At 54.4% G+C, this 26,016-nt stretch overlaps 1 protein-coding gene across 16 annotated transcripts in view; it reads right to left on the bottom strand.

Moving 5' to 3' along the window:
* The window catches only part of ENDOV (endonuclease V), a 187,367-nt gene that overhangs the window by 144,542 nt on the left and 16,809 nt on the right, over positions 1–26,016 (bottom strand). For 9 of the 16 annotated variants that reach the window (XR_009560214.1, XR_009560215.1, XM_060290014.1 and 6 more), the window contains one exon: positions 11,344–11,456. Coding sequence is in view for 14 of the 16 variants with exons in the window: in XM_060290014.1 (XP_060145997.1) it covers positions 11,344–11,456 (113 nt within the window). In the remaining 2 variants the exon portion in view is untranslated. Of the gene's footprint in view, positions 1–566; positions 1,090–6,762; positions 8,806–11,343; positions 11,457–14,224; positions 14,473–17,258; positions 24,475–26,016 lie in introns of those variants that run through there. The other 7 variants (XM_060290016.2, XM_060290017.1, XM_060290018.1 and 4 more) reach the window with 7 other exon arrangements.

Raw genomic sequence — 26,016 nt, 5'->3', positions numbered from 1 at the left:
TCCTACCAACAGCGTACTAGGTTCCAACGTCTCCACCCATATTTGTTATTTCTGCTGTTGCTGTTACTTGATGGTAGCCACCCTAATGAGTGTGAGGTGCTATCTTATGTGGGTTTGATTTGCATTTCCCTAATGATTAGTGATATCATGTGATATCACACAATGTTAGTGATATACTGATTATTTAAAATAAATAAATTTATTTATTGGCTGTGTTGGGTCTTCGTTGCTGCACGCGGGCTTTCTCTAGTTGCAGTGAGCGGGGGCTACTCTTCGTTGCGGTGCGCGGGCTTCTCATTGCGGTGGCTTCTCTTTGCTGTAGAGCACAGGCTCTAGGCACGTGGGCTGCAGTAGCTGTGGCACGTGGGCTCAGTAGTTGTGGCTCGCGGGCTCTAGAGCACAGGCTCAGTAATTGTGGCACATGGGCTTAGCTGCTCCGCGGCATGTGGGATCTTCCTGGGCCAGGCCCCTGCATTGGCAGGTGGATTCTTAACCACTGCGCCACCAGTGAAGTCCCTGATATACTGCTTTTCATGTGCTTATGGCTATTTGTGTATCTTCTTTTGCAAAATGTCCTTTTGAACCCTTTGGCCATTTTAAAATCGGGTGCTTGGTTTTTTGTTGTTGAGTTATAGAAGTTCTTTATATATTCTGGATATTAATCCCTTATTGGATATATAACTTGTGAATATTTTCTCCCATACTGTGGGTTGTCTTTTCACTCTCTCAATAGTACCCTTTGATACACAAAAGTTTTTTATTTTGATGAAGTCCAACTTAGCTATTTTTTGGTCAAAGCTGCCTCTGCACTGTGTTTTTGGTGTCATATCCAAGAAATAATTTGCTAGACTAAATCCTACTCATCTTTGATCCCCCGCCCGGTGTAAATTAGTCCTCCTTGCGATCCTGTCTCATTGCACCTGTGTTCCCTTGGCAGTGCCATCTGCACCCAGTTGGTCTGCACAGCTCCGAGTCTCCCCAACCCAGAACCCCAACGGGCAGAAGTCATGTCTGTTTCCTTCCTCCTAGAAGCTCCTTCTGGATTGAACATTCTTGGCTCTGGGCTTTACTCTTCAGAATTCTGGTTCTCTAAGAATCACAGAATGTTAGCGCAGATGTAGAAAGAAGAAAAAAACCAGAAACGCTCTTTGAAATAAGAGCCAACTGCTTTCAGGCACCAGGGGAGCTGGTACATGTCACAGGCTGGCTTGACTCAGTTTAGGAAAATACACCAATGGCTTTTGTTAGTCTGGAAGGGGAACTCACCCTCTCCCCTACCTGCAGGGGTTGAGGCAGGAAGCAAAAGGTGAAGGGAGCTGCTTGCACAGCAGCAAAAGGGACTGTGGTTTTCACAGACATCCTGGGAGAGAAGAGGTGAGAATCTGCAGAACAGAGAACTGGGGAGAGAAAAGACGTGACGGAGTGGAGAAAGACCAAAGGGGGAAAGCCCAGTTGGCCAGAAATGCCTGTGTTGTCATCTGTAACGAGTTGCTCCGTCACCCCAAACACCGGTGAACGTCTGCTCCCAGAAGGGCCCATGTGAACGATGCTTTGCACAAACCAAGTTGGGTGGTGTCCAGTGTAGACCCCTCCCGCCATCGAGTGTGCAGCAGAAGCAGGGAACGTGAAGGCAGGTGACCCAGAGAAACGTGGGGTTCCTCATGGGACTCTGGGTTTTCCACTTTATATGGATGGGGGCTGTACTGGGGTAAGTAGTGTCCCCCCAGAATTCATATCCACCCAGAACCTGTGAATGTGACCTTATTTGGAAATAGGGTCTTTGCAGGTGTCATCAAGTTAAGATGCAATCTTACTGGATTAGAGGGGGCCCTAATTCAAAGACTAGGAAATCTGATCAAAGACACAGGGACACAGGGAGAAGGTCATGTGAAGACAGAGCAGAGACTGGATGATGTGTCTACTAGCCAAGGATGCCAAGGATCGCCAGCAGCCACCAGAAGCTGGGGAGGGGCCTGGAACAGATTCTCTCTCCGAGCCTCCAGAAGGAACAAACCTGCTGACACCGTGATTTCAGACTTCTGGCCTCCAGACTGTGAGGGAATACATTTCTATTGTTTGAAGCTCCCCTGTCTGTGGTATCCTATTATGGCAGCCCAAGAAATGAATGGAGGGGCTAACGTCCTTCTGTTTTAAGAGCAAAGGAATGGGAGGCCCCAAGGCTGGAGGGCTGGGAACATCAGTGGCCGACCCTGGCTAGCGTGGGGTCCTTGCCTCCAGCAGAAAGAGCCAGACTGGCTTCGGGCAGAGCCTCCGAGCTCCAGTTTCTCTGCTCTTTAGGGCTCAGGGTCACCAGACTGTTGGCTCCTTGGCAACTGGCAGTAGAAAGGGGAGGCTGAGAAGCCGTCTGGTTGAAACTGCCTCTGCACGTCACACACCCACCACAGCCAGCTTGGGTCTCTTAAGTGCTGCAGCAGAAACAGCAGCGCAGAGTGGGGTCACCAACCCCGGAAAACGCCCGAGTGCTTTGGGAGGACAAGAGCTGCCCCTGAGAACCATCCCCTGCCCCCAGTAGTGTGACACCCTGGCGTGTGACCAGACTCTCCCTGTTGTGGATTTGGTGGCGGCCTGGGGAGAGGAGCAAGAGATGAGGAGGGACCAGAGGATGGAGGACTCACTTAGCAGAAGGGAAGGCGATGGTGAGAGCCCAAAGCAAGATAAAGGGACAGAGAGTGAGGTGGGGCAGGGAAGGGTTCCTGGGCAGATGGACCAGGCAGAGGGCCTGAAGGGGCAGCAACATGGCAGGAAAGCACAGAGCTGGAGGCGGGCAGGGGTTGGGGGGCTGGTCAGGTCACACAGGGGCTTGAGAAGGAGAAAAACACCTGGCCTCGGTGTTGTGCTGACAATTGCATGGCTCAACAGCGTCACTGTCGGGACTTCCCTGGTGGTCCAGTGGTAAAGAATCAGCCTTATAATGCAGGGGATGCAGGTTCGATCCCTGGTCAGGGAACTAAATGTCACATGCTGCAGGGCAACTAAGCCCTCACATCACAACTACTGAGCCAGCGCGCCTAAAATAGAGAGCCTGCGCGCTGCAAACTACAGAGCCCACACACTCTGGAACCTGCGCGCCACAACTACAGAGCCCACGAGCCCGGGGGCCTGCACGTCACAACTAGAGAAGAGAAAACCCGCATGCCACAACTAGAGAGAAGCCCATGCACAGCACCGGAGATCCCGTGTGCTGCAACTAACACCCGACGCAGCCAGAAATAAATTAAATAAATAAATAAATCTTTTAAAAAGAAAACAAACAACCAATGTCACTGTCATCAGACACAGCCACTCTGTGACTGAGATGGATGGAGACAGAGACAAGAGGCCTCTGCAGTCATATCTGAACACAGAACGTGGACACTGTCCAGACCTAAAAATGGGCCCTGGTCCCCTTTCCTTGCGGACTGGCGTGGGTTTATCAATTTCAGCCTAAGCTTTGCTCTGTTCTCCTGCCTTCTAGACACAAATTATTAAGATACCTGATTGTGGCATCAACCCTGCTTCCCGACAGCCTCCACCCCAGCCCCAGTTTCCCCAGCACAAGCCCGTCTCCAGAGTCCTTCCTAACACCTACTACGGACATCCCCCCCCCAGCTCCCCACGGTGTGCTGTTGCCCTCACTCCATTTCACTGCAGTTGTGTTCCTGGGGGTCCTTGGATGGAAGGTAACTGATACTTCATACACCATGGAAAGAACTGTGGGTTTTACTCTGAATCATACGGGAAGCCACTGGATGGTTTTTTTTTTTTTTTGTGGTACGCGGGCCTCTCACTGTTGTGGCCTCTCCCGCTGCGGAGCACAGGCCCCGGACGCACAGGCTCAGCGGCCACGGCTCACAGGCCCAGCCGCTCCGCGGCATGTGGGATCCTCCCGGACCAGGGCACGAACTCCTGTCCCCTGCATCGGCAGGCGGACTCTCAACCACTGCGCCACCAGGGAAGCCCCACTGGATGGTTTTAAGCAGAGAAGTGTGCCGCAATTTTCGAAAGGAGAACCACCCAACTTGGTTTGTGCAAAGCATCGTTCACATGGGCCCTTCTGGGAGCAGACGTTCACCGGTGTTTGGGGTGACGGAGCAACTCGTTACAGATGACAACACAGGCATTTCTGGCCAACTGGGCTTTCCCCCTTTGGTCTTTCTCCACTCCGTCACGTCTTTTCTCTCCCCAGTTCTCTGTTCTGCAGATTCTCACCTCTTCTCTCCCAGGATGTCTGTGAAAACCACAGTCCCTTTTGCTGCTGTGCAAGCAGCTCCCTTCACCTTTTGCTTCCTGCCTCAACCCCTGCAGGTAGGGGAGAGGGTGAGTTCCCCTTCCAGACTAACAAAAGCCATTGGTGTATTTTCCTAAACTGAGTCACAGGGCTGTTTGCATCAGCTCTAGGCAGCCAGGGAGACAAGCATCCTAGTGGACAGTGCAGAGGCGCCTACCCACCCCCTTTCTGAGCAGAGGGGCCACCACATTCAAGACACCCTTTAAGACAGCGTTTGTGGAGGGAATTCCCCGGCGGTCCATCGGTTAAGACTCCACGCTTTCACTGTCAAGGGCCTGGGTTGATCCCTGGTCGGGGAACTAAAGGGCGGCCAAAGGAAAAAAAAAAAAGAGTTTGTGGAAAAGACAAAATCAATCCACACCTGCAGGTACCAAGGAGCCAAGGACATAAAGTCCTACACAGATGTCTGATGTTTCGGTCTGGATGGGTGGTGACGTCATTCTCATAACCCTGTGTGTGCTCAGCCAGGAGAGCTAAGGGGTCAGACTTGTGAATAACTGGCCCCCAGGTTAGGAAGGGAGCTCAGATGAGGAGGTGTATCTGCCTCCCCTGCACCAGTGCATATACACATTGCTTCCAAATTGTGACCGGGAGGGTGGGCTAGCTGGGGGGCTTCTTCCAAGGTGCCAGGCTACAATGTGTCCCCTTGTCTGGTGAAACCGTGTGGTGTGTGTGTGTGTGTGTGTGTGTGTGTGTGTGTGTGTGTGTGTGGGGTCCTCCTTTGGTTATTGGTCCAACAGCATGCCCAGTGGTCCCCAGGGAGGGCAGAGGCAAAGTGTTTGTATTGGGCCCCTTGCTGCCTCCCCATCTGACCTGGCTGCTTCTCCTATTTCTCCCAGGACCCTCTCATGCCTGGAAGGTGGAGCCCTCTGTTAGACCTGCTTGCTTGAATTTCCCTCCCTCACCTGGATTGGTGGGTTCTTCAAGCCTCATCTTGACCCTGTCTCCCACCGCAGTGCCCCTAACCTAGAAGAAGGTGGAGAAAACTTGAGACTGTAGAAACAAACATGGAGCATGGAGAGCTTGCTGTCACCCCCAGGACAACCTCTACATTTGGAAGGTGGGGTTCTGGGAACTAGAAGCTACACTGGTTATCAGCTGCATCAGTGCACCTGTGTGTGCCCTTGAGTGTTGTGTGTGTGTTGGGGGAGAAACTGAGATACTGGGGAGGGAAAAGCCTTCAATCAAATCAGGAGCCTCCATTCCCATTCACACATAAGGGTCTATGAGGCACTGCAGCGCATGCATAAATTTTATCTGAAAAAAAATGTGTATGCAATATATTGAGAAAAAAAGACTAGAAGAAAATATTCTGAAGTGTCAACAGTGGTTTATCTTGCGATGGGATCTAGGATTTTTATACTTTCGTGTTTTACACCAAACGTGTTGGTTATGTAATTTAAATTTTATTTATTTATATTTAAACCAAATTCTCCAGCCAACTGTGCTCTTCCCCAGTTGCAGTAACTTTCCTTTGAGTTCGTTTTCTGGGTGAACCTAAAACAACGACTCCCTCTCAAGTTCACACTACTTCATACTCGTGCTTTCATTCCTCCTTCCTTAGCCTTGGACAATCGATGCGTTGGGCCGGGGGTCCCCGTCCTCAGAGAGTCTGCAGCCTAGGGGCATTCTCTCCCTACGACCCGCTCCTCCGCGAGGAATCGGGGTCGCAAGGGGCGGCGAGCATGTTCCGGGGTGGGTGGTGTCCGAGGGAGGCGGGGTAGCCCTCCGGGAGGCGTGGGTGTCGGCCTTGGCTCCTCAACTTCCGGGACAGTGGGTGTAAAATGTTCGGACAACGTTAAAAGGGTCGACTGGGCTTTCTGCGGTCTCCTGCTCCCGAACCCTCCTGAGAGGGCACCCTGGGGAGGAGGATGCCCGTGACCCCTAGCGCGGGAACGGCGGGACCCAGACCACACGTAGACCTGGGTTCCGAGGCCCGGAGGCCACACTCTGGGACAGAACCTCGGGACCCAGACGCCGGGCGGGGTTGCCACGACAACGCTCTCAGGCGCGCGACGATTGGCGGAGCGCAGAGGCGGGGCCCGGGAGGTGCTCCCGCGAGAGCTCGGCGTCCCGGCTTCCGGTCGGCGCGGGACGAGGGCGCGAGGGAGCGTAGGGCAGCGCTACCGGCCTAAGCTGCCACCTGGACTCTACTGCCGCGTACCGTGTGGTAGCCGACCCTGCTGGCTGTGCCACCGAAATGTGCCCAGAACAGGAACCTTCTCCCTCCTCCGCTGCGACCACCCTGGTCTGGGCCACCTTTCGTCGCCTAGAATACTGTCCAACCTCTCGCCGGGTCTCTCAGCTGCGCCCTTCAGTCCGTGTCATCTTGTGGTGCCCTGCTTCTCTCAAGAGAGTCAAGGCCCTGCCCCGTTTGCCAGCCCCTCCCTGCTCCCCCACTTCAGCTTCGCTGACTGCTTGACTCTTGACTGACCTTGCTCCATACCCCGCCCCTTCCCCCACCCCACCTTTGGACTTGCTGGTCCTTCTGCCTGGGACACGCCTCCCCAAGACGTTAGCAGGATGCTCGCCTCTTTAGTGAGGTGACCCACCTGCTTAAAGTTACACCCCACAGTCCCCATACTCCCTGCCCTGATTTTTCTCCGTAGGTCTTGTCACCATCTAACAGAGTTAATAATGTACTTATATGTTGTCTGAAAGCTCCATGGCCAAGAGTTCGTCTTGTTAGACCAGAGCAGGTATTCAGTGTTGTAGACTGAGCAGGTGGAAGAGGGGTCTTCTTTTCCTTCCCAAGAAGGGTGGTGAATCCCTTGGGTCACCCTCTCTGGAAGGAGAACCGGCCAGGACTGGCTGACTGCCCACATGCCAAGTGCCTTACTTTCAACATCTCACTCCCAGAGTAGCCTCCCATTCCTGCGGGAGGCCCAAGGCGTCTCAGGGAGCCCTATCCTCGAAATACCATCAACCTCAGCTCAGAATCCTCTGGGCTCCAGATGTCGCTGGCTGGTGCCAGCAGCCCCTCCTACGTGCCTGGCACTCTGCTTGGTGCTGCCCTCAAGGCTCTCAGTCTAGTGGGAGGGAAAGAGGAGAGTGATTACCACCACGCGTAGGGCAGTGCTGAGGCCGGGCGTGTGAGGCACAGCGTAAGGAGGGTGGGCTCAGCGTCCAGAGTGGGGCCTCTGGAGTTCCTCCTGGTGGTCCCCGGAGGCCTTTCTGGCATGAAGTGTGCACTGTGGACGACAATCACTGGTTGTCTACTCTGTGCTGATGCGATTCCTGGGATCCAGCTCTTTGTGGCTGAGAAGGCTGTGCTCTTCCCAGGGCCCAATGCTGCTTCTCAAGCGGGAAGCCAGACAAGCATCCAGGGCTGCCCAGAATTGCATCCAAGTGTCCAGACAACTGGCTTCCCTGTGGGTGTGGGCACTGGGAGAGGAGCTCTTTGCATGGTGTGTGGCTGGGTGAGCCAGGGCAGCCATATGCCGCCAGCCTTGTGGGGAGCAGGGCACAGGCCACCCTGGCAGCCAGATGCTCCTGGGCCGATCTGTGGCTCAAAGGCGTTTCCTTCAGGAGAGGAGCCACCTGGCTCCTCTCCACCTGCCCTCCTGCTCCTGCCTCCCTCTCAGCTCCAAAGTCTAGGGTTCTAGGGCTGTGTCAGCATGGGGCCATGCTGCACTGTCCTTCTGGCGTGGAACGGACATCTGGTCTGCCTCAGCCCCCGCAGCCATGGCATCTGTGGCCCCATGGAACGCAGTGGCACGGAGGAGAGCCGGAACCAGGGGAAGGCCATACTCTACTGTGATCGCCAACTGGCCGAGCATTCCTGGCATGACCCACCTGGCATTGCCCTTTCCACTGAGGCTTACTGAGGGCAACCCCTGAGGGCTCTCCTTGTCAGGGATCCTTCTGCCAGGCGGTGTCCGCTCAGGCTGAGGGAGGTAGGGAGGGACACTGGTTACAACTGATGATGCCAGGCCAGTGGGATCTTGAACCCGCAAATAGTAGGAGAGGAGGGCAGCCCCTGCCCCTTGCCCATGATGCGTCCTCCAGCTGGCAGAGGCATCCAGCCTGCTCTGCAGGAGTTGGGTCTACAGCCTGAGAGAGGGCTTCATTTTACAGATGGGAAAACTGAGGCTCTCAGAGAGGAAGGAAGCAAATGTGTGCTCAGTGGGCTTTATCTTGTTTGCAGGGCTGAGGTCGGCGTCATAAGCTCCGTTTTACAGAGGAGGAACTGGGGATTGGAGAAATGAAGTGCTGTTTGCCAGTTGTCCTGGTAAGCCCCTTATCTGGCCCGGGATGGCACGGATCTGAGAAGGAGCCAGGGCAGTGCCAACGCTTGCTTGTTTTGCCACAAGATGGAAAAGTGAGCCCAAAGATGCAAGGCTGAGGGAAGGGAGACCCAGGATCAAGGTGACCCTCCTGCAGGAAGCAAGAAGTCCTGAGGCCCAGCTGGGTTGGGAAGTTCAGAATGAGGACGCCAAGTGCAGCAATGTGGGTCCTCACTGTGGTGGGTGCCCTGCCCCTCCCTGGTGGATGGAGTTGCACTTGGTCACTAGATCCTGAAGAAATGAGAAAATGGCATCTTTGGCTTCTACCTGGGGTTCAGACGAAACCATCAGGGTGACCCCTGCCTTCCTCTGCAGGCTCTCCCCTGCCGAGCCTTCCCCCACAGGCCCTTCCCTTCCTTTACATCAACCATGGGAACCTATGCCCGAGAGACATGGCACCCCAGGCCTGATGCCATTCCAGACGCAGAGGGGAGCCCCCACCTTCACCACCGTATCATCCATCATTGTCAACAGTGACATGACTCGGTCACACCCCTTCAAGGGCCGGGCGAGTCCAGTTGGGGACAAAAGGAGCAGCCTGTGCCAGGTGACTGTGACAGAACAGACGGCCGAGGGGCACAAGATGGGTACAGACGTCCCCAGGTCCCTCCACAGGGGCCAGGGAGGAAGGGGCTGGTTCCAAGATGGGAGGGGACACCCCAGGCCCAGTCACCCCAGCAAGCTGCCCTGGAAGGGTCTGTCTGAAAGCCGGGTGCACACTGGGTGGTGGGGCAGGCTGCCTTGGGGGCCAGGGCCGGGGGGCCCCGGGAGCCAGGTTGAGCAACGGGATAGTGTCCATGGACTTTGAGCCCAAGGCTGAGGGAGCGCGACCCAGCTTGCGGAAGCAGCTTTTTAGTAAGTGTCTTGAGCTTTCTTAGAAGCAGGCTGAGTTTAAATTATAAATAAACAAACGAGAACTCTGCAGCAAGGCAAGGCGTGGGCTGGTAGGAAGACGGGAGAGACTGGAGGCAGAGACCTCACTTAGGAGCTAATATTCCCCCCTGAACTTGAACCCTCCTGTTCTCTCTCCCCACCCTGCCTCTGCCTCAGGGGCTCGTGGGCCTTCTGCTGAAGGCATCACCTGGGGTCTCAGGCTTCAGGGGCTGACCCTGGCTGGTCTGCAGGAAGAGGCCCAGCGCGGACCCCCACGGTGGGGAGTCGGGAGGCCCACCTGGCTTACACCACCCAAGGCGTTCAAGCCCGAGTCTCCCTCGGACAAAAACAGGCCCCGGTGGACACTCATCCGTGTGGGAGGTGTCTTACCAAATGTTTGAAGGGGAAAAAAATCCCATTTTCTTAGCTTTTTTTTTTCCTTTCTATTTTTTGATTATTTTTCTAGATGACTTCATTTCCAAGAAGGGTGTAGGGGAGAGAAGGAGGACAGAGGGAGGGAGGACAGGGGCCCTGAGGAGGGATGGAGGGGGGAGAGTGGGTGCCAGGCCCAGGGAAAGCTGTGGGGAAAGTGGGGGCCACCTTGTCCTGACCGCGGTGCTTCCAGCCCAGGCTGTGTCCTCCTCCTGACCCCCACGGACCTCTTGGCCAGCTCCACTCCCACAAGTCCCTGGGGCAGAGTTCAGCTCTCATCCAGCCAGGATTAGCAGAAGAAGGGCTTCTAGGAGCTTCTCTCTGGGGCATGACCTCCCTGCCCCATGGACAGAGGTCTCCTTACCCCTTATACTGCTCAGAACCAGCAGGACACACTCTGGCTAGCTTAATGGCAAAGAAAGTCTCTGCTCAGTGGCCACACGCCCAGGAGCAAGGCCCCAACCACAAGGCCTCCACCACTGGGCACAGACCCAGCAGCCCACGCGTGACAGGGCACTGCTGCCCATAAGCCAGGACCTTCCACCACCACCCCCCCCGCCGCCGTTGCTAGAAAAGAGATGCGGGGGGATCTGCTTTCTGGTGTTGGCTGCTTCTGAGTCAGTCTGTTCAGGTGAACCTTGGTTGGTGAAGCCCAGGTCACATTCCCCCACTCTAACTGCAAGGAACTCAGAGAACACCAGCAAGGTAGCAGCCACCCCAGAACCCCTTTTAGTTCACAGAGCCCAAACTCCCAGCAGCTGCTGCGCTCTGAGGGAGAAACCATCCCAGGCCTCTCTCCCAGCCTCCAGTGGCTGCTGGCCATCTTTGGTGTTCCTTGGCTGGTGGGCACACCACTCCAGTCTCTGCTTCCAACTTCACACGGTCGTCTCTTGGGTCTAAGTCTCAAATCTCCCTCTGCTTTTCTCTTCTGACACCTGACACTGGATTTAGGACCCACTCTAATCCAGGATGATCTCATCTCAAGATCCTGAACTTGGTTATATCTGCAAAGACTCTATTCTAAGTATGGTCACGTTCTGAGGTTCTAGGATTCCATCTTTGGGCCCCCAGCCATTCAACCACTCCAAGAGGCATGAGAAATGGGCACTGAGAAGGTGGCAAGGGAGAAGAGGAAGAGGTGAGGTGGAAAGGGACGTTTGGGCAGGAGAAACCAGCTGCCCGAGCCCAGCATCCATGGGGCTGTCGAATCTCCTTTTGCTACTCAAACCCCAAGTCAGCTTGTGGCTGCCCAGACAGAGCTTCCCACCACCTCCCGTATCCCCATCATTGTCTTTTCCCCAAGGCCAGGCATCATGAACACCCCATCTCCTTGAGGGCTCCCAGGCCCCCCTGCGCCTCAGACCCCCAAGATCTCCAGGTCCAGGAGGCAGGAGAAGCTGCCCTGCCCCTCCTGCCCAAGGGGAAGGGTGGGTCCCACAATCCCTTCATCTTTTGACTTCCTACCTCCCAAAGTGCTTCCTTTCCTCTTCCCCAAATTCTCTGTTGGAGTTTGGGCCATTTCTTCTGATGGGGCTCATTCCCATCCTTGGCAGAAAATGCTCTCAGAGATGGAGAACCTTCAAGATGCAAGATGCATGGGTCAGAAACAGAATATAAAAACATCTGTGTGCACTCTGCAGTTTACACTGCCCTTTATCCTACACTGTCTCCTCGGATCCTCACTACTGCCTGTGAAGGAAATACTAATCCCATTTTACAGAAGAGGAGACTGAGGCTCTGAGAGGTTTAATGACTTGCCTGAGTTTACACAAACCTGAGATTCAAACCCGAAACGTCTAACTCCAGCTTTTAATGCTCTTCCCACCAACTCCAACACACTGGGCTCAACCCCATAAAGAATCCTGTCCATGTCACAGCTTCAATCTTCCTAGGAACAGGAAATTCACCACCTAACAAAACAGCGAATTCCACTGACAGTCCCAAGTATCAGGGAGTCTTCCTTCATTGAAGGAAAGCCCTTCCTTCTTCATGTAACTCACTCCCCCACCCCCCGCCTTGGCAATGGGCAATGCCCCTGCCCCAGTCTTCTCCAGGACACATCTCTCCATTTCTTACCCCCTTCTTGAAAAGTGGGGCTCTGGCCATCCCCTCCGGGTCACCCTCCCTAGAAGGGTTTCTGGCCTCTTGATGCCCAACCTACAACGTCAAGGACACAGGTCCTTGAGGCAGCTGCGAAGGGTGACTTTGGACAGGTGTCCCCTGGCACTGTGCCCGAGTCAGGCGGAACTAAGGTGAGGACTGTGCCCGCTCTGGAGGTGACAGTCTCTCTTCCCATGACCAGAGTCTGGGGGTGAGGCCCGGCCATCTGGCCACCTCAAGCTGGGGCCACCACGGACAGTCCCGGGCAGAGGTAGTCACTGTGCCACAGCACAGTGGCAATGTCACACGTTGGAAAAGAAGAAGAAAGGCAAGCACCAGCAAGCAGAGTGGCTGAGGAACAGCTGAGCTGAGTCACTGCAGCCAGGCGGGTGGAGGCGGCTGCAGGGGTGGGGTGGAGGCCTCCCAGGGACGGAGGAAGGAGGAGGGGACACCAGGCACCTGGCACCCTCCCCTGGGCTTCTGGAGCTGTGGAGGGTCAAGGCACCTAGCAGCAGGGTGCCCAGGGGGTCGAGCTGACCATAAGGGCTGTGCAGCCAGCTGGCCTCGGGCTCCATTCCCAGCTCAGCCACCAACTGGCCCACAGGCCTCCACCAGCCACGTAATCTTTCGAAGCCTCAGTCTCCACCTCTGTCTAGTGGGGTAATGGCTGCCTCCCCCGCTACTGGGCCGATTACTGAAGGCCACGGTGCCAAGTGCTCAGGGTGGCATCTGGCACACGAGGGGGGCGCTGAGCCAGGCCCCAGTGGCTCTGCTCATCATCATTATGAATGAGGAGCCTTTAGGTTTTCCCAGAGCAGGATTCTGGGGTTTGCCCAGTGGGCCTCCCCCACCCCTGCCCCAGGCCTTCCTGCTGCCCCATGGGTGCGTTTCCGAGGCTGTCGGTGGTCTTGGGCTGTTTCCTTGTCGACTTTCCCACACTTCCCCCTTCATGGGCCCCAGGTCCAGGTCCAACAGGCTGGGCTTTGGGGTAGCCATGTCTGTATCAGGGCAGGGCTCCCACCTCAGCTGGCATCCTGCCGCCATCACCTGCCAGGACCCACACTGTGTGGTTCCCGCTGCCGCCAGGCAGGGCTGCAAAAGCCGGCGCTGAGTCCCACTCTGCAGAGTGATCAGCAGAGTGACCTCACCTGACACACAGCACTACCCCAACCTCTCTAGGAGCCACAGCAGGCTGTGCTGGTGTGTCGCCCCCCACTCCCCTGACACACAGGAGGTCCCTCAGATGGCAGGATGCCCCCATCCTGCTGAAGCTCAGGGTTTAGGAACTGGAAGGCATCCTGAAGACAATCCAAACTCATTCCCTCAGGCCCTGAGAGGAAAGGGACCTGCCCAAGGCCACACAGCCAGTGGTGACAGGGGGGTTGCTTCCAGGCTTCCCTTCCCCTCGGCGGTCCTGCTGGGATTTCCTTGCCCAGGAACCAGCACCACAGGCCTCACCCCAAACGGGGAGCCCATGCGATCCTAGCCCCTCCCTCCTGTGTGCTCGCCGCTCTCCCTAGGCAGGCGCCTGCCTCTCCCGCCCCCATGCCACCGCGGGAAGGGGTTCCTATGGCACCCCTTCCCCCGCACACACTTAGCTCACTGGCAGCCCATCTGCCCGGAGACAGTGAACAGCAGATGCCTCTATGTACAGCGGTGCCTGAAGCGCAGCGGCCCTGCGCCTGCCGGATGAGAGCATGCCAGCCAGGCACAGGGCTCACGTGACACTTGGCTGGGGCAGGGGCCCCTCATCCAAGGCTGGGCCAGGAGGGGGTCAGGCCACCCAGACAGCCTACCAGGGCTAGGGACCAGGGTGTCCAAGGCCAGAATCAGAGTGTCCTGCGGGGGAGTTGCTGGATGGGCAGCTCTCTAGCAGGCTGCACCCTTGGGGGACAGGCTTCTACAGCTCCCTGACTCCCTGGGGAAGGCCTAAAGTGAGGGGGTTGGTGGACTCCATGGACAGACCCCACAGGGTCAGCCACTGCACACAGCGCGTGTGAAGGCTTGTGGAAGAGGGTTCAGAGCATCCAGCTCCTGTACAAGTGTGGGACCCTCGGCTGGGCCTCATGGGGCTCCTCATTCTGTCTTGGCCCCAGCCTCATCCCAGGCTCCCTCAGCAAGCTTCTCTCTCTCCTGAGTTCTTACAACCAATGGGGGTAGATGGCAGAGCAGGGTCAAGGGACCCTAGGGCTGGGCCTCCTGGGAGGTGGTCACAGTTCCTGGACCCACTGGCTCCTGGACTCACCTACTGTTTCCGGGATGCACGGGGCCAGTTGGCAAAGAGCCTCGTTTCCATGGCAGCAGCCTCAAGCCCTGGGTCCAGGAGGAGGGGCTGGCTGAGGACCCCAAGAGCTCGGCCTTTGTCTCTGCTCTGCCCTCCCCAGCCAAGGAACAGAGCTTTGTAGCCCGTGGGTGGCCAGCAGAGCACTGGAGGGCCAGCCCAGCCTGGGGGAGGGGAACTGCTGGGTGGTGGTGCACATACTTTTCCATCCTCTATAAAAACAGGAAAATAAATTGGCTAAGTCTGGAGCCCTATGGACTCTGGCTTGACATAAGCTAAATTTGTCTGATTCTGGAAAGAATTAGAACATTTCAATGATCTGCAAATGGGGCTGCTGGCTGCTGAGCCCTTATCTTGTTCATGGCCTCTAGCCCAGTGTCCCATGTGAGAGGTGAGGGGGAGAGAGGTGAAAGGGGTCTTAGGCTGGTGTGAGCCAGCCTGCCTGGGGCAGAGGGATGGACAGCTTGGCCTCTGAGGACCCCGTTAACTGAGACGGCAGAAGCCATGACAACCAAAGCTCACTTCCAAGCCCTGCAGCCTCCCTTTCTCCCCCGCCTTCACCCTTTGTTTTCCTCCCCTCCTCCCGGCGCCCCCGCGGTGCAGGCAAGCACAGGCACACGCAGGCACACACACGCACGCCCCCAGGCCGCCTCTGCTCCCCTCACATCTTGCGTTTGTTTTCCTTCAGCAGGGCTCCAATGGGGACACGCTGCACTCTCACAATTGGCAGCTCCCTCCGATCCCCCCCCCACGGAGGTGCCATATGTCAGTGTCATGAATAAGCATGAGGCGCTGTAGCTGGGGGGCTGGGAAGTGGCAGCTGCCAATCACCTGCCGAGCAGACATGGGGTGGAGGCTACCACAGGGTGGGGTGGGGGGGTCACCACTACCAGAGGGGCGGGCCAGGTGGGGGGATGGTGTGGGCAGAGGCATGGGAAGAGGGTAGGATCAGAGCATGGTCACTGGTCCTCACCAGAGGGACCCACCTCCAGGTGACCAGTGTGCTTTCCTGAAAACAAGCAAAACCCAAATGGCATGGTGTGACCGTGTGGGGTAGCCCTGAACCCTGCCCCTCAGCTTTGTGTCTGCCTGCAGGCCCGCTGGCCAGCCCACACCAGCCCCTCCAGGATGCCCTTCTCCTCCCAGGCTGCGCCCGCACCCTGTGCCTCTCCCCAGCACGTGCTCCATCTGAGCCTCCCACTAGTGAGCTGGGGACCAAGGCTTCACCTGCAGGGAGAAGGAGGGGGATCCAAATTCAGCCAGCACCTGTGCTGGGCCAGGCATGTCTACACAGGGCCCCATTCGCTCTCACAACACTCCTGGGAACTGGGGGTTTTTAGCCCCATTTTACAGGTGAGAAAACAGGCTTAGAAAAGTTTGAAGAAACTGTCTCCAAGTCTTATGGCTCAGAGTCGGGTAGCTGGATTGTGCTCAGGTCTGCCAGTTGATTGCCAAAGGCTCCGAGCACTGGGACCGGGGTACTGTTCTGTCTGCGCTGCCCTGGGTGCCCTCCACCTGACTGCCACCCAGGACCTGGCCACTCCTCCTTCACCTCCCTGCCCTGCCCTCACCCCTTTAGAGTTTACCCTTCCCTGAGGATACTCTTATCCATATTGGATCCTGTGGAGACCACGCAAGTCATGGACACCTGTCTGCACATTTGTCCTTCCCCAGCACTGTCCCACCCCCTGACCAGCAGTGACCAGTTCAGGCCTGACCCAGCAGGTGGCTGTGGAATGAATGAAAGAATGGACAGAGTCAGGCTGCAAGGCAAGAGCCATGTGCTGAGCACCCCAGTGTGACTGCAGAAGTGTGTCCCAGGGAGACGGAGGCCGGGCCCCGCCTACCCCACACCCTAGGCCTTTTTCCTCACTCCCAGCCCAGCCGGAGGCTGAGGCAGGCGATTGCGTGGATTGCATTAACCACTCCGGGTTAATTGGCTGTCCCTCACCACCAGCAATGACAGATCCTGCTTGACATTTCTCTAGATAGTTAATTGACACCCAAGTAATTTGTCACAGAGACCTCGTTATATGCCAACTGGGTCCCCTAAGCCGTCAGCATCTGTGCCCCAGAAACAAGATTGGCAAGTTAATAATGGAGACTTAATCATGCCATTCCCTGCTGGTATGGGAAGAGAACTGCCCGGAGACAAGATGGGGCACTGCTGGGAAGAGACGGTGCTTTCTTAGGGCCTTGGGAACAGAGCATCCTCAGAGAGCCTGGAGTCCCCTCCCCTCAGTTTCCCCAACCAGGTGTGCCTTCTGCTGACAGTGGTCTGTCCACTGAGGAGCGCCCCTCCATGAGATGGGCTGTGGCTGACTCCACTCCCCGGCTCCAGGCTGGACACATGGCCTCCCCTCCCCTCCAGCCGCAGTAATAAAACTAAGCAGTGATCACAGTCCATCCAGAACCCAGGGCCTGGGGCTTGCGATGGAGCCTTTAGGGTAGAGGCTGCGCTTTGCCTGGGAACACCACGGGGGAGAAAGTAAGCCTGGGGCTGCTGCCAGCCATCTAGCACCCAGAGGGGAGCCCCCCTGGGAATGGCACAGAGGGAGAGGGTAGACGTGTGTTGCAGCCAGGCCACTCACAGCCAGCTCTACCCTGGAGTGAACTAACAAGGCCCTATTATTTGCTTAAGGTGGTTTAAGTTTGCTTCTGTCACATGTAATCTGGAGAGTTCTCAGCTCAAACACCTACAGGCTCTTACTTCAGGATTCAAGCCTGTCTGCAGAGCCCATGTGGGGTCTGCTTACAAGAGCGAGAAGGAGCCCTGAGCAGGAAGACACCCTAGTGCAGAAAGGCGAGGCCTGGACAGAGGGGATCTGGGTTGAAGAGGAGGAAAGCTAGAGCCGAGGCCACCCAGCGTCTGGGGCTGGCACCCGAGGCCAACATGACGGCATTGAGTTCAGCACCGTGGACAGCGGTGGCCTTGCCCCACACAGCGCTGCAGGCCCAGAGGAGCGAACAGATTTCCCACCTACCTGGGAGACCCAGGACAATGTGGCTCATCTTGAGGCTATTGACAGACTCCTGAAAGATGTCGTGGTGCCCTTGTGCCTCAGAAATAAGGACTCTTCTGGGTACTTAAAAAAGCCCCTTTCCAGGGTCTCCCCAGTTTCTACGGTGGGGCTAGGGTGGGGCTGTAGTTCTCAAGCAGACGCTAGATGACGCACACCACTATAACAGGAGCAGGAGCAAAACGAGGGTGGAGAGAGGTCCCTGGAGACGGATGTGAATCAGGTATACAAGGCAACCAAGACAGGTGGGCATGGGAGGAGTGGCTCTGTATTAGTTATGTTTTGCTGCATAAAAATATTATTCCAGAACAAAGGTCTATTATCTCACAGTTTCTGAGGGATAGGAACCTGGAAGCAGACTGACTAGCTGGTTCTGTCCCAGGGTCTCTCATGAGGTTGCAGTCAGATGACAGCCAGGGCCGGAGGGTGCACTTCCAAGATGGCTCCCTCACATGGTGACGGGCAGGTGGGCTCAGTTCTCTGCCACGTGGACTTCACAGAGCAGTTTACAACACAGCAGCTGACTTCTCTCAAAGTGAATGATGAGGGGGGAAGAGAGAGGGAGGGGCACCATCAAGACATAAGTCCCAGTGTGTTTTAGGCCTAGTATCAGAAATGACATACCCTCACTTTTGCACCTCCACTGGTCATACAGACGGACCTTGTTCAGTGTGGTCATAGGGCTACACCAGCCCCAGGAGGCCATATTGGAAGCTGGCTACCACAGGCTCCGAGAAAAAAATAAATTCAAGATGGCCTGATGCTTTGAATGTACCAAAAAGAGATTTATATTTCCATTGCAGGGTTTGGGAATAAGTAATGGATACACAGAAAATAAACCAAATCCAAAACATGAGGCAATTATCAAGTGCAGGAAAAACAAGAGGTTGTACAAAAAAGGAGATGTAATTACATTACATTACTCAGCTACGAACAGTACGTGCAACGAAAGAATAACGCAGACATTGAATTCTGATTCAACGAAAATGAGAAGATGGGTGGAAGGAAAGTGTATGAGAGGCTATGTGAGAGGGAACAAACTCTCAACCTCCATGGCAGAAAGTCAATGGATAATTTCTAAATCTAAAAAAACAGAAAAACAAAAAAGAGAAAGGCAGCATTAGCATGTTATTTAGAAGTAAATATGAAAAACCCCCACACTAAAGAAAACTAAAATAACAAAATTTTGCCTCTGAGCAGGGGAAGTCAGGAGAGGAGAGGGGTGAGTGAATGAGGAGCTACTGGGTTTTCGTTACAAGTCTTATAGAACTATTTGACTATTTAAACTATGTACGTTTATAACCTCGATTAAAAATCAAACAAACACCAAAACACCAGTGCAATTTAAGTAACTAAAAGACAAAACTACTCCAGCCTGCTCTCTACTCCCAGCTCTCTATCAGGTCCCTGCAGCCCCAAGGAAGGGCCTAGGGAGCTGTCTCCTCCTCCAGGGCAGGACACCCCGTGTGGTGGAGTCGGGTCTGGATCCTTCCTCCCCTGCCCCACCACGGGCCTCCAGCGGTCTCCCCCAGTATCTTTCTCTCTGAGTCCCTCCAGGTCGGCTTGCCTATCTGTCTTGGGACCACATCCTTCTTCCATTAGCCCACCTTCCCTGCCCTGTTCCCAGGTCTTCTCCCGGTTGGGTGGAGAGCAACCAGACTGGGGAGGACCCAGCCCTGTCCACAAGCAACAGCTGTGCCCCGGCCCCTCTGGCCTACACTCCCTACCCCGCCTCCAGTGCCGCCCATCGTGGTAGGAAACGGAGAAGTTGCTCCTGCTTCCCAGGGAGGTGAATTGGGGATAGCGGGCCATGCTCCATCATTTCCCTGACACCTCTCCTAATTACCCAGTATGTTATTCATTTGGATGTCAGAGCTGCCGCATGCCTGTGCCTTTAATTAATAATTTGGTAAAACTCTACTCAGGCCTGGCTAGGGCAGTGCAACAGGGACTGCTGGGGCTGGGCCAAACCTGCAGTGGGTGGGCCAGGCCAGTGAGGACCCCCCACCCCCAGTCAATGCAGAGGCCTTGGGCGGGAAGCTTGGCCCTGCTTCCTGTCCCCAGCTGTTCACTCCAGGCCACAGAGCCCCAGGTGAAGCCCCTTTAGGGACCCTTCCAGGAGGAGGCAGGAATGCAGACCCTGAGGGGTGTGTGTGCACCAGTGACTGGGGCCTAAGTGAGGGGATTTGCTCCCCTGGAGCCCAGGCTGGCCCTTGAGCCTTGGAGAGTTGAGACCCCAGGAGCCTAGGAGGGGAGGGGAGGTGTTTTGGTCAAAGGGGCCAAGAAGCCTGGCTCAGACCCAAGCTCAAACAGGCCAATGCCTGTGATCAGAAAATAGGGGGGCAAGGGAGGTATCCTTGGGACAGCTAGGAACATGGCTGGGCCTCCTCCTTGACCTGATCATAAAGGACTCCCAGCCCTGGGTGTCCTCCATTCCTGACTGCTCCAGGTGAGGGGAGCGTGGGCAGACTGGGGTCCTGGAGGCGGGTGTCCTGAGGGGCCAGGGTGTGACCTGCAATGGTCAGGCCAGCCCACCACCTCGTGGGAGCCTCTCAGGCTCAGCCCCTGGGGACCCAGGGAAGGGGCACAGAGGCTGCCAGGCTAACAGAAAAATCTATTTGGATCCAACTTGAATTATTGAGTGTTTCGAGATTTATTCTTGGTTCTGGGGTGGGCTGTGATCTGCGAAGATGGATATCATCTCGGCCCTATTTTTAAGGTTCTGTGAGAAGCCCAGATACCACTGCACTTAGGGCTCCTGTGCAGCCTTCTGCAGGGTAGAGCCTCTGGGGGTGGGGGGTAGAGGTGGGCAGGACATGCCACCCCCAAGCACCCTCCCCATTCCCAATCCCACTGCTTTCCTGCTCTCCCATGAATGACCCCAGCCAGTAGGTCCCCAGGTACCACCTCAGCCCCTTCTAGTTGATTCTGCACTCCCCCAGCCTCCCCAACCCCTCCACATGAACTCTCAGCATGGTCCATCCCTCGAGATGCTCAGGGCTATAGCCACACCTACCACCCTGGGGTGAGCCTGGGGTCCCAGCAAGCTGCTGACATGCTCTACCTCTTCATCTTATCTCTGATACGGCCTTGGTGTAGCCAGTAGACAGGGCCAAGGGGCCAATGGCACTGCCCACTGCTGCAGATTCTCTTCCATCAGGCTGTAGCTGAAACTCGTCCCTTTAAGGTTCAGACGCCCCCACCTCTGCCCACAAGCCTTCCATGCCAGGCTTAACCCCCCCACTCAGCCCACCCAGGGTTAAACAACGTCTCTGCTATCTTCCAACTGGTTCTCCTGGAACCCTACTCCCCCCCTGAGGTCAGGCCCAGGATTTATTGGGGCCATAATTAGTTTCTGATGGGGTGGGATTTACACCCTTTGGGGCTTCTGGGAAGAGAGGGAAACCCTTGAAAGCAGAGGTAGGTTGAGTCTTGACCCTCTGAATCTTGCAGGGGACTCTGCCCTCCCACTCCCCACTCAAGCCAGGGGCACTACCGAGTGGCATCTTGGGGGTGGGGAGAGGGCTCCTTAGAAAAACCACTCACAGCCAGACTAACCCACTAAAGTCAATAAGCACAATGGAGACACTACTACCAACCTTATTGAAATAGAAAGAAAATATCACAAACAATTGTAGGCCAACACATTAGATGATCTGCATGACATGGACAAATTCCTAGAAACACACAAACTACCAACTGATTGAAGAAACAGAAAATCTTCATAGATCTATAACAAAAGAGAGTGAATCAGTAATCAAAACCCCTCCCAACAAAGATAAGCACAGAGCCAGCTGGCTTCACAGGTGATTTTACCAAAGGTTTAACAAGAATCAACACCAATCCTTCTCAGAGGAGGGAACACTTCCTAACTATTCTATGAAGTCAGTACTACCCTCATATCAAAGCCAGACAAAGATATCACAAGAAAAGTACAGACCAGTATACCTTATGAATATAGATGTAAAAATCCTCAACAAAATACTAGCAAATCAAATTCAGCAGCTTAGTAAAAGGATTATACACCATGACTGAGAAGGATTTATTCCATAAATTCAAAAGTGGCTCAAAATATGAAAATCAATATAACACACCACATTAACAGAATGAAGGAAAATGATCATTTCAATAGGTGCAGAAAAAGCATTTGATAAATCCAACACTCTTTCATGATAAAAACACAGAGAAACTAGGAATAGAAGGATCTTCCTCAACCGGATCAAGGGCATCTATGGAAAACCCACAGCTAACATCACACTCTAGTGAAGCTTCCCCCTAAGATCAGGCACCAGGCAAGGACGTCCACTCTCCCTACTTGCATTCAACATTGCACTGGAGGTTCCAGCCACGACAACCAGGCAAGAACAAGATATAAAAGGCATTCAGATTGGAAAGGAAGAAATAAAAGTGAAACTATATTCACATAAGACATGATCTGATATATAAAACCCTTAAAGAACACACACACACACAATTAGAGCTAATAAATGAATACAGCAAAGTTGCCAGATATGATACAAAAATTAATTGTATTTTTATACACTAGCAATGAACAATCCAAAAATAAAATGAACAAAACAATTCCATTTACAATAGCATCAAACAGAATAAAATACTCAGTAATAAATTTTACCAAAGGACGTACAGGGAGGGCGTGGACAATGAAAATTACAAAACATCATTGAAAGAAATTAAAGAAGATCTAAATGAGTGAAAAGACCCTGTGTTCAGTGATTTGAAGACGTAATAGTGTTAAGACAGCAATGCTCAGGACTTCCCTGGTGGCGCAGTGGTTAAGAGTCCGCCTGCCAATGCAGGGGACATGGGTTCGAGCCCTGGTCCGGGAAGATCCCGTATGTTGTGGAGCAAGTAAGCCTGTGCGCCACAACTACTGAGCCTGTGCTCCAGAGCCCATGAGCCACAACTACTGAGCCTGCGTGCCACAACTACTGAAGCCCGTGCGCCTAGAGCCTGTGCTCTGCAACAAGAGAAGCCATGGCAACGAGAAGCCCACACACTGCAACGAAGAGTAGTCCCCGCTCTCTGCAACTAGAGAGAAGCCCGCGCGCAGCAACGAAGACCCAAAGCAGCCAAAAATAAATTTAAAAAATGAATTTATTAAAAAAAATAACTTATTAAAAAAAGACAGCAATGCTCTACAAATTGATCAGTGCAATCACTATCAAAATTCCAACTGCCTTTTTTTGGGGGCAGAAATGGACAAGCTGGTTCTAAAATTTATATGGAATTTCAAGAGACCCAAATATCCATATACAAAAATTACCTCAAAATGCGTCAAAGATCTAAATGTAAGAGCTGAAACTATTAAACTCTTAGAAGAAAACATAGGAGGAAATCTTTGTGACATCAGATTAGGCAATGGTTTCTTCGTTATGACACCAAAAGCACAGGCAACAAGTGAAAAACAGATAAACTGGATTTCATCAGATTTTAAACTTTCATTCAAAGGATGTTATCAAGAAAATGAAAAGACAACACACAAAATGGGAGAACCTATTTGTAAATTATATAACTGAAAGGGGTCTGGTACCCAGGACATATAAAGAACTCGTACAACTCAATGACAGAAAGACAAACAACCCAATTTTAAAAATAGCAAAGAATTTGAGTGGACATTTCTCCCAGGAAGACATACAAATAGCTAATACGCACATGAAAAGGGGCTCAAGATCATTAGTCATTAGGGGAATACAAATCAAAACCACAATGAGATACCATTTCCCATACACTAGCATAGCCAGAATCAAAAAGACAGATAATTACAAGTGTTGGTGAGGATGTGGAGAACTTGGAACCCTGTGTTGCTGGTGGGGTTGTAAAAAGGTGCAGCCACCACGGAAAACAGGAGGAAAATAGTACGGCTATTCCTCAAAGAGTTAAACAGAGAGTCACCAGGAAATTCCACTCCCAAGAGAACTAAAAACGTAAGTTCACACAGAAACTTGTACGTCGATTCGCACAGCAGCATTATTCATCATAGCCCCAAATAATCCAAATATTCATCAGTAGATGAATGGATAAACAAAATGTGGCCTATCCATACAACAGAATATTATTTGGCCATAGAAAAAAGTACTGATCCATGTTACAGCACAGATGAACCTTGAAAACTCATGCTAAGGAGAGACTCCAGACATAAAGGTCACATACTCTGTGTGACTCCATTCCTATGAGGTACCCAGAATCGGCAAGTCCACAGAAACAGGAAGCCCATTAGTGGTTGCCAGGGGCTGGGGCAGGGGGGAGGGGTGGAGGAGAGTGACTGCTAATGGATACGGGATGAAAAGGTTCTGGAACTAGATAGTGGTGTGCCTGCACAAGATTCTGAATATACTAAAAGCCAATTAACAGTACGCTTAAAGATGTTAAAATGGTGACTTGTTACATGACTTTAACCTTGAAACAAACAAAAACCACTCAGGTTTTCAGTTGTCTGTAAACTGATCTCAGGCTCTGTCTGCTTCTCACTGAAGCGGAGGGGATAGGGATGAGGGACCCCACAGCGGTCCATGCCTCAGCCCAGGGGGCCCACTTGACCCCTCTGGTCAGTGAGGAAGCAGTGGCTTTAAGCAGAGCCCCAGTCCCACCCCAGTAGGAGGTCTCGGCCATCTCTGTGCCTGTCTTAGAGATGGGTCCCCAGGGGATGCTGCTGCAGACATCACCCTGAGCCTCCCGGCACCATGGGAAGCTCTCCTGTTGGCATGTGCGTGGGGCAGGCATTGAAGGGGAAGGTGCCACTGGGGCCGAGGAGTCACGGTCCTTCCTGCCCAGCCCTTGCGGGACCTGCATTCTGGCGGCTTGGGGTGGTGGAAGGAGCTCAGTAGGAAATGAGGACCTTTACTTCCTGTTTCTCCCTTCCCATTGGTGCAGTTAGCACAGCCTTGCAGACTGAGGACCATCAACCTTGGCCCCTGTGGGCCCCACTTCTCCAAACCTTCTCACTTTCTTTGCAAGGACTGACTGCGTGCCAGGTTCTGTGCCACGGCCACTCCACACAGGGCTGCAGCTGTCCGGGGAGACAGCACAGGTATGATCCCCATTACAGGCTCGAAGCTTTGCCCAAGGCCAGTCAGTACAAAGCCGTCAGGCCCAGCCAGCTCTGCGTGGCTTCCATCCTGCGCTCCGAAGTCCCCCCCACCCCCTCGTCCTGATGAACTCTGGGCAGGGAGAGACCTGGAAGAAGAAGTTAGGAGGGCAGTGGTTGTGGAGCACCAGGCAGGGCCTGCGTGGGTGGTAGGCTGGGACTGAGTCTCCTGAGGGCCACCCTGGCACAGAGTCCTGGGCACCAGGCTCGGGGCACATCTGGGGTGGCTCAGCACCCTTGTACTCAGCAGGGGTGTGAATGAGGCAGCAGCTGCCTGGGACCCCAGGCAAGTGCCACTGTCTCCCTTGTCCTTGGGCAGCCCCCAGGACTATGGCTGCACTTAATCCAGCTGTGGCCCCCCGGTGGAACCCTGCCCAGGCCTGTTTGTGCCCAGTGACCATCAGGGATTTTAGGGAGATGGTTTCACCATGGCCCTGTGCTCCTGCACACCTCAGACGGGACTCCACGCTGTCCCTGCCTCTGACCACTAACGACTCAGCGTGGCGCCCAGCTGGTGCTGGACGCCCCCATCCTTCATTAACTGGGAACTGACTGTGTCACCGCCGGCAGGGACTCCACGTGGACCCTCACACTCAATCCCCCAACTGGACTAAGCAGGTGCTTGTATCCCCGCAAGAAAACAGGTTCCGAGAGGGAGGACCGGTCCCTCTCGGAGCTCCATCAGATGTCACATTCCACCTCCTATCCCAGGACACAGACCCGTGCCTCAGTCCAGAGGCAGGGAGAGTTGGGGCACTGCCGGCACAGGGGAGCCAAAAGCCGCAGGTACTGAGGTGCAGGTTCTAAACAGGCACAGCATCCCAGAGCCTGGGGTGAGTGGGCAGAAGGCCCAGGGCCTGCTAGGGAGGGTGGGGTGAGCTGGGGTTCCCTGTGTACCACCGGCTGTGAAGAGCAGGTGTTTTTCTCAGTCTCAGGATTGGGTGGACAGTAGAAGCTGAGGTGAGAAAAAAGATGTGCAGCGAGGACATCTGGGGAGGACCACAGATCAGAACCTGGGATAGGCCTTCCTGCCTGAAGGAGTTCCCCTGAAGGTACCTGTGGAACATGCTGGAAGCTGCTGAGCCCAGTGGGCCATCCGGTGGAGCCCATAAGCATGTGGGTGGCACCCAGCAGCCCACCTGGCCCGTGTAGGCCCTCTGTACCCCGAAGCCCCCTGCCCTGGAATGGCCCTGCTTCCTACTGCAATGTCCTGACTAGGGGCTACTACCACCATGTGGGGCAGCCCCTGGCCCTGCCTTACAAAGGGTTTTGGAAGCACAGGTTAAGTGGGAGGGGAAGGGGGACAGCTGAACCCAAATAGCTGGCTGCCTTGCTTACTTGTCCCCTTTGCTTCTTCCATGAGCCCGGGCCCTGGAAGAGAGCTCCCTTCTCACTCTGAATGAAAGGAGAGACACCAGAGCGGGGCGTGGAAGGAGCGCTGGGACCCGGGGCCTCCCTGGGCTTCCATCCCAGGCTGTCAAACCATGACAGGCAGTTCCTTCTTGAGAGGCAGGATAAACGGCAAGAAAGGCTTGCCTCCGAGGATTCTTCACACCCCTCAGCAAAGATTCCAGAGTCCTTAGGGAACCTAGGGGTGAGCTGGGAGGAGGTGGAGGACTAGGGCTGCTTGG

Source organism: Globicephala melas, chromosome 20 (assembly GCF_963455315.2).
Source record: "Globicephala melas chromosome 20, mGloMel1.2, whole genome shotgun sequence".
NCBI lineage: Eukaryota > Metazoa > Chordata > Mammalia > Artiodactyla > Delphinidae > Globicephala > Globicephala melas.
This window is presented reverse-complemented; position numbering and strand designations above follow the sequence as displayed.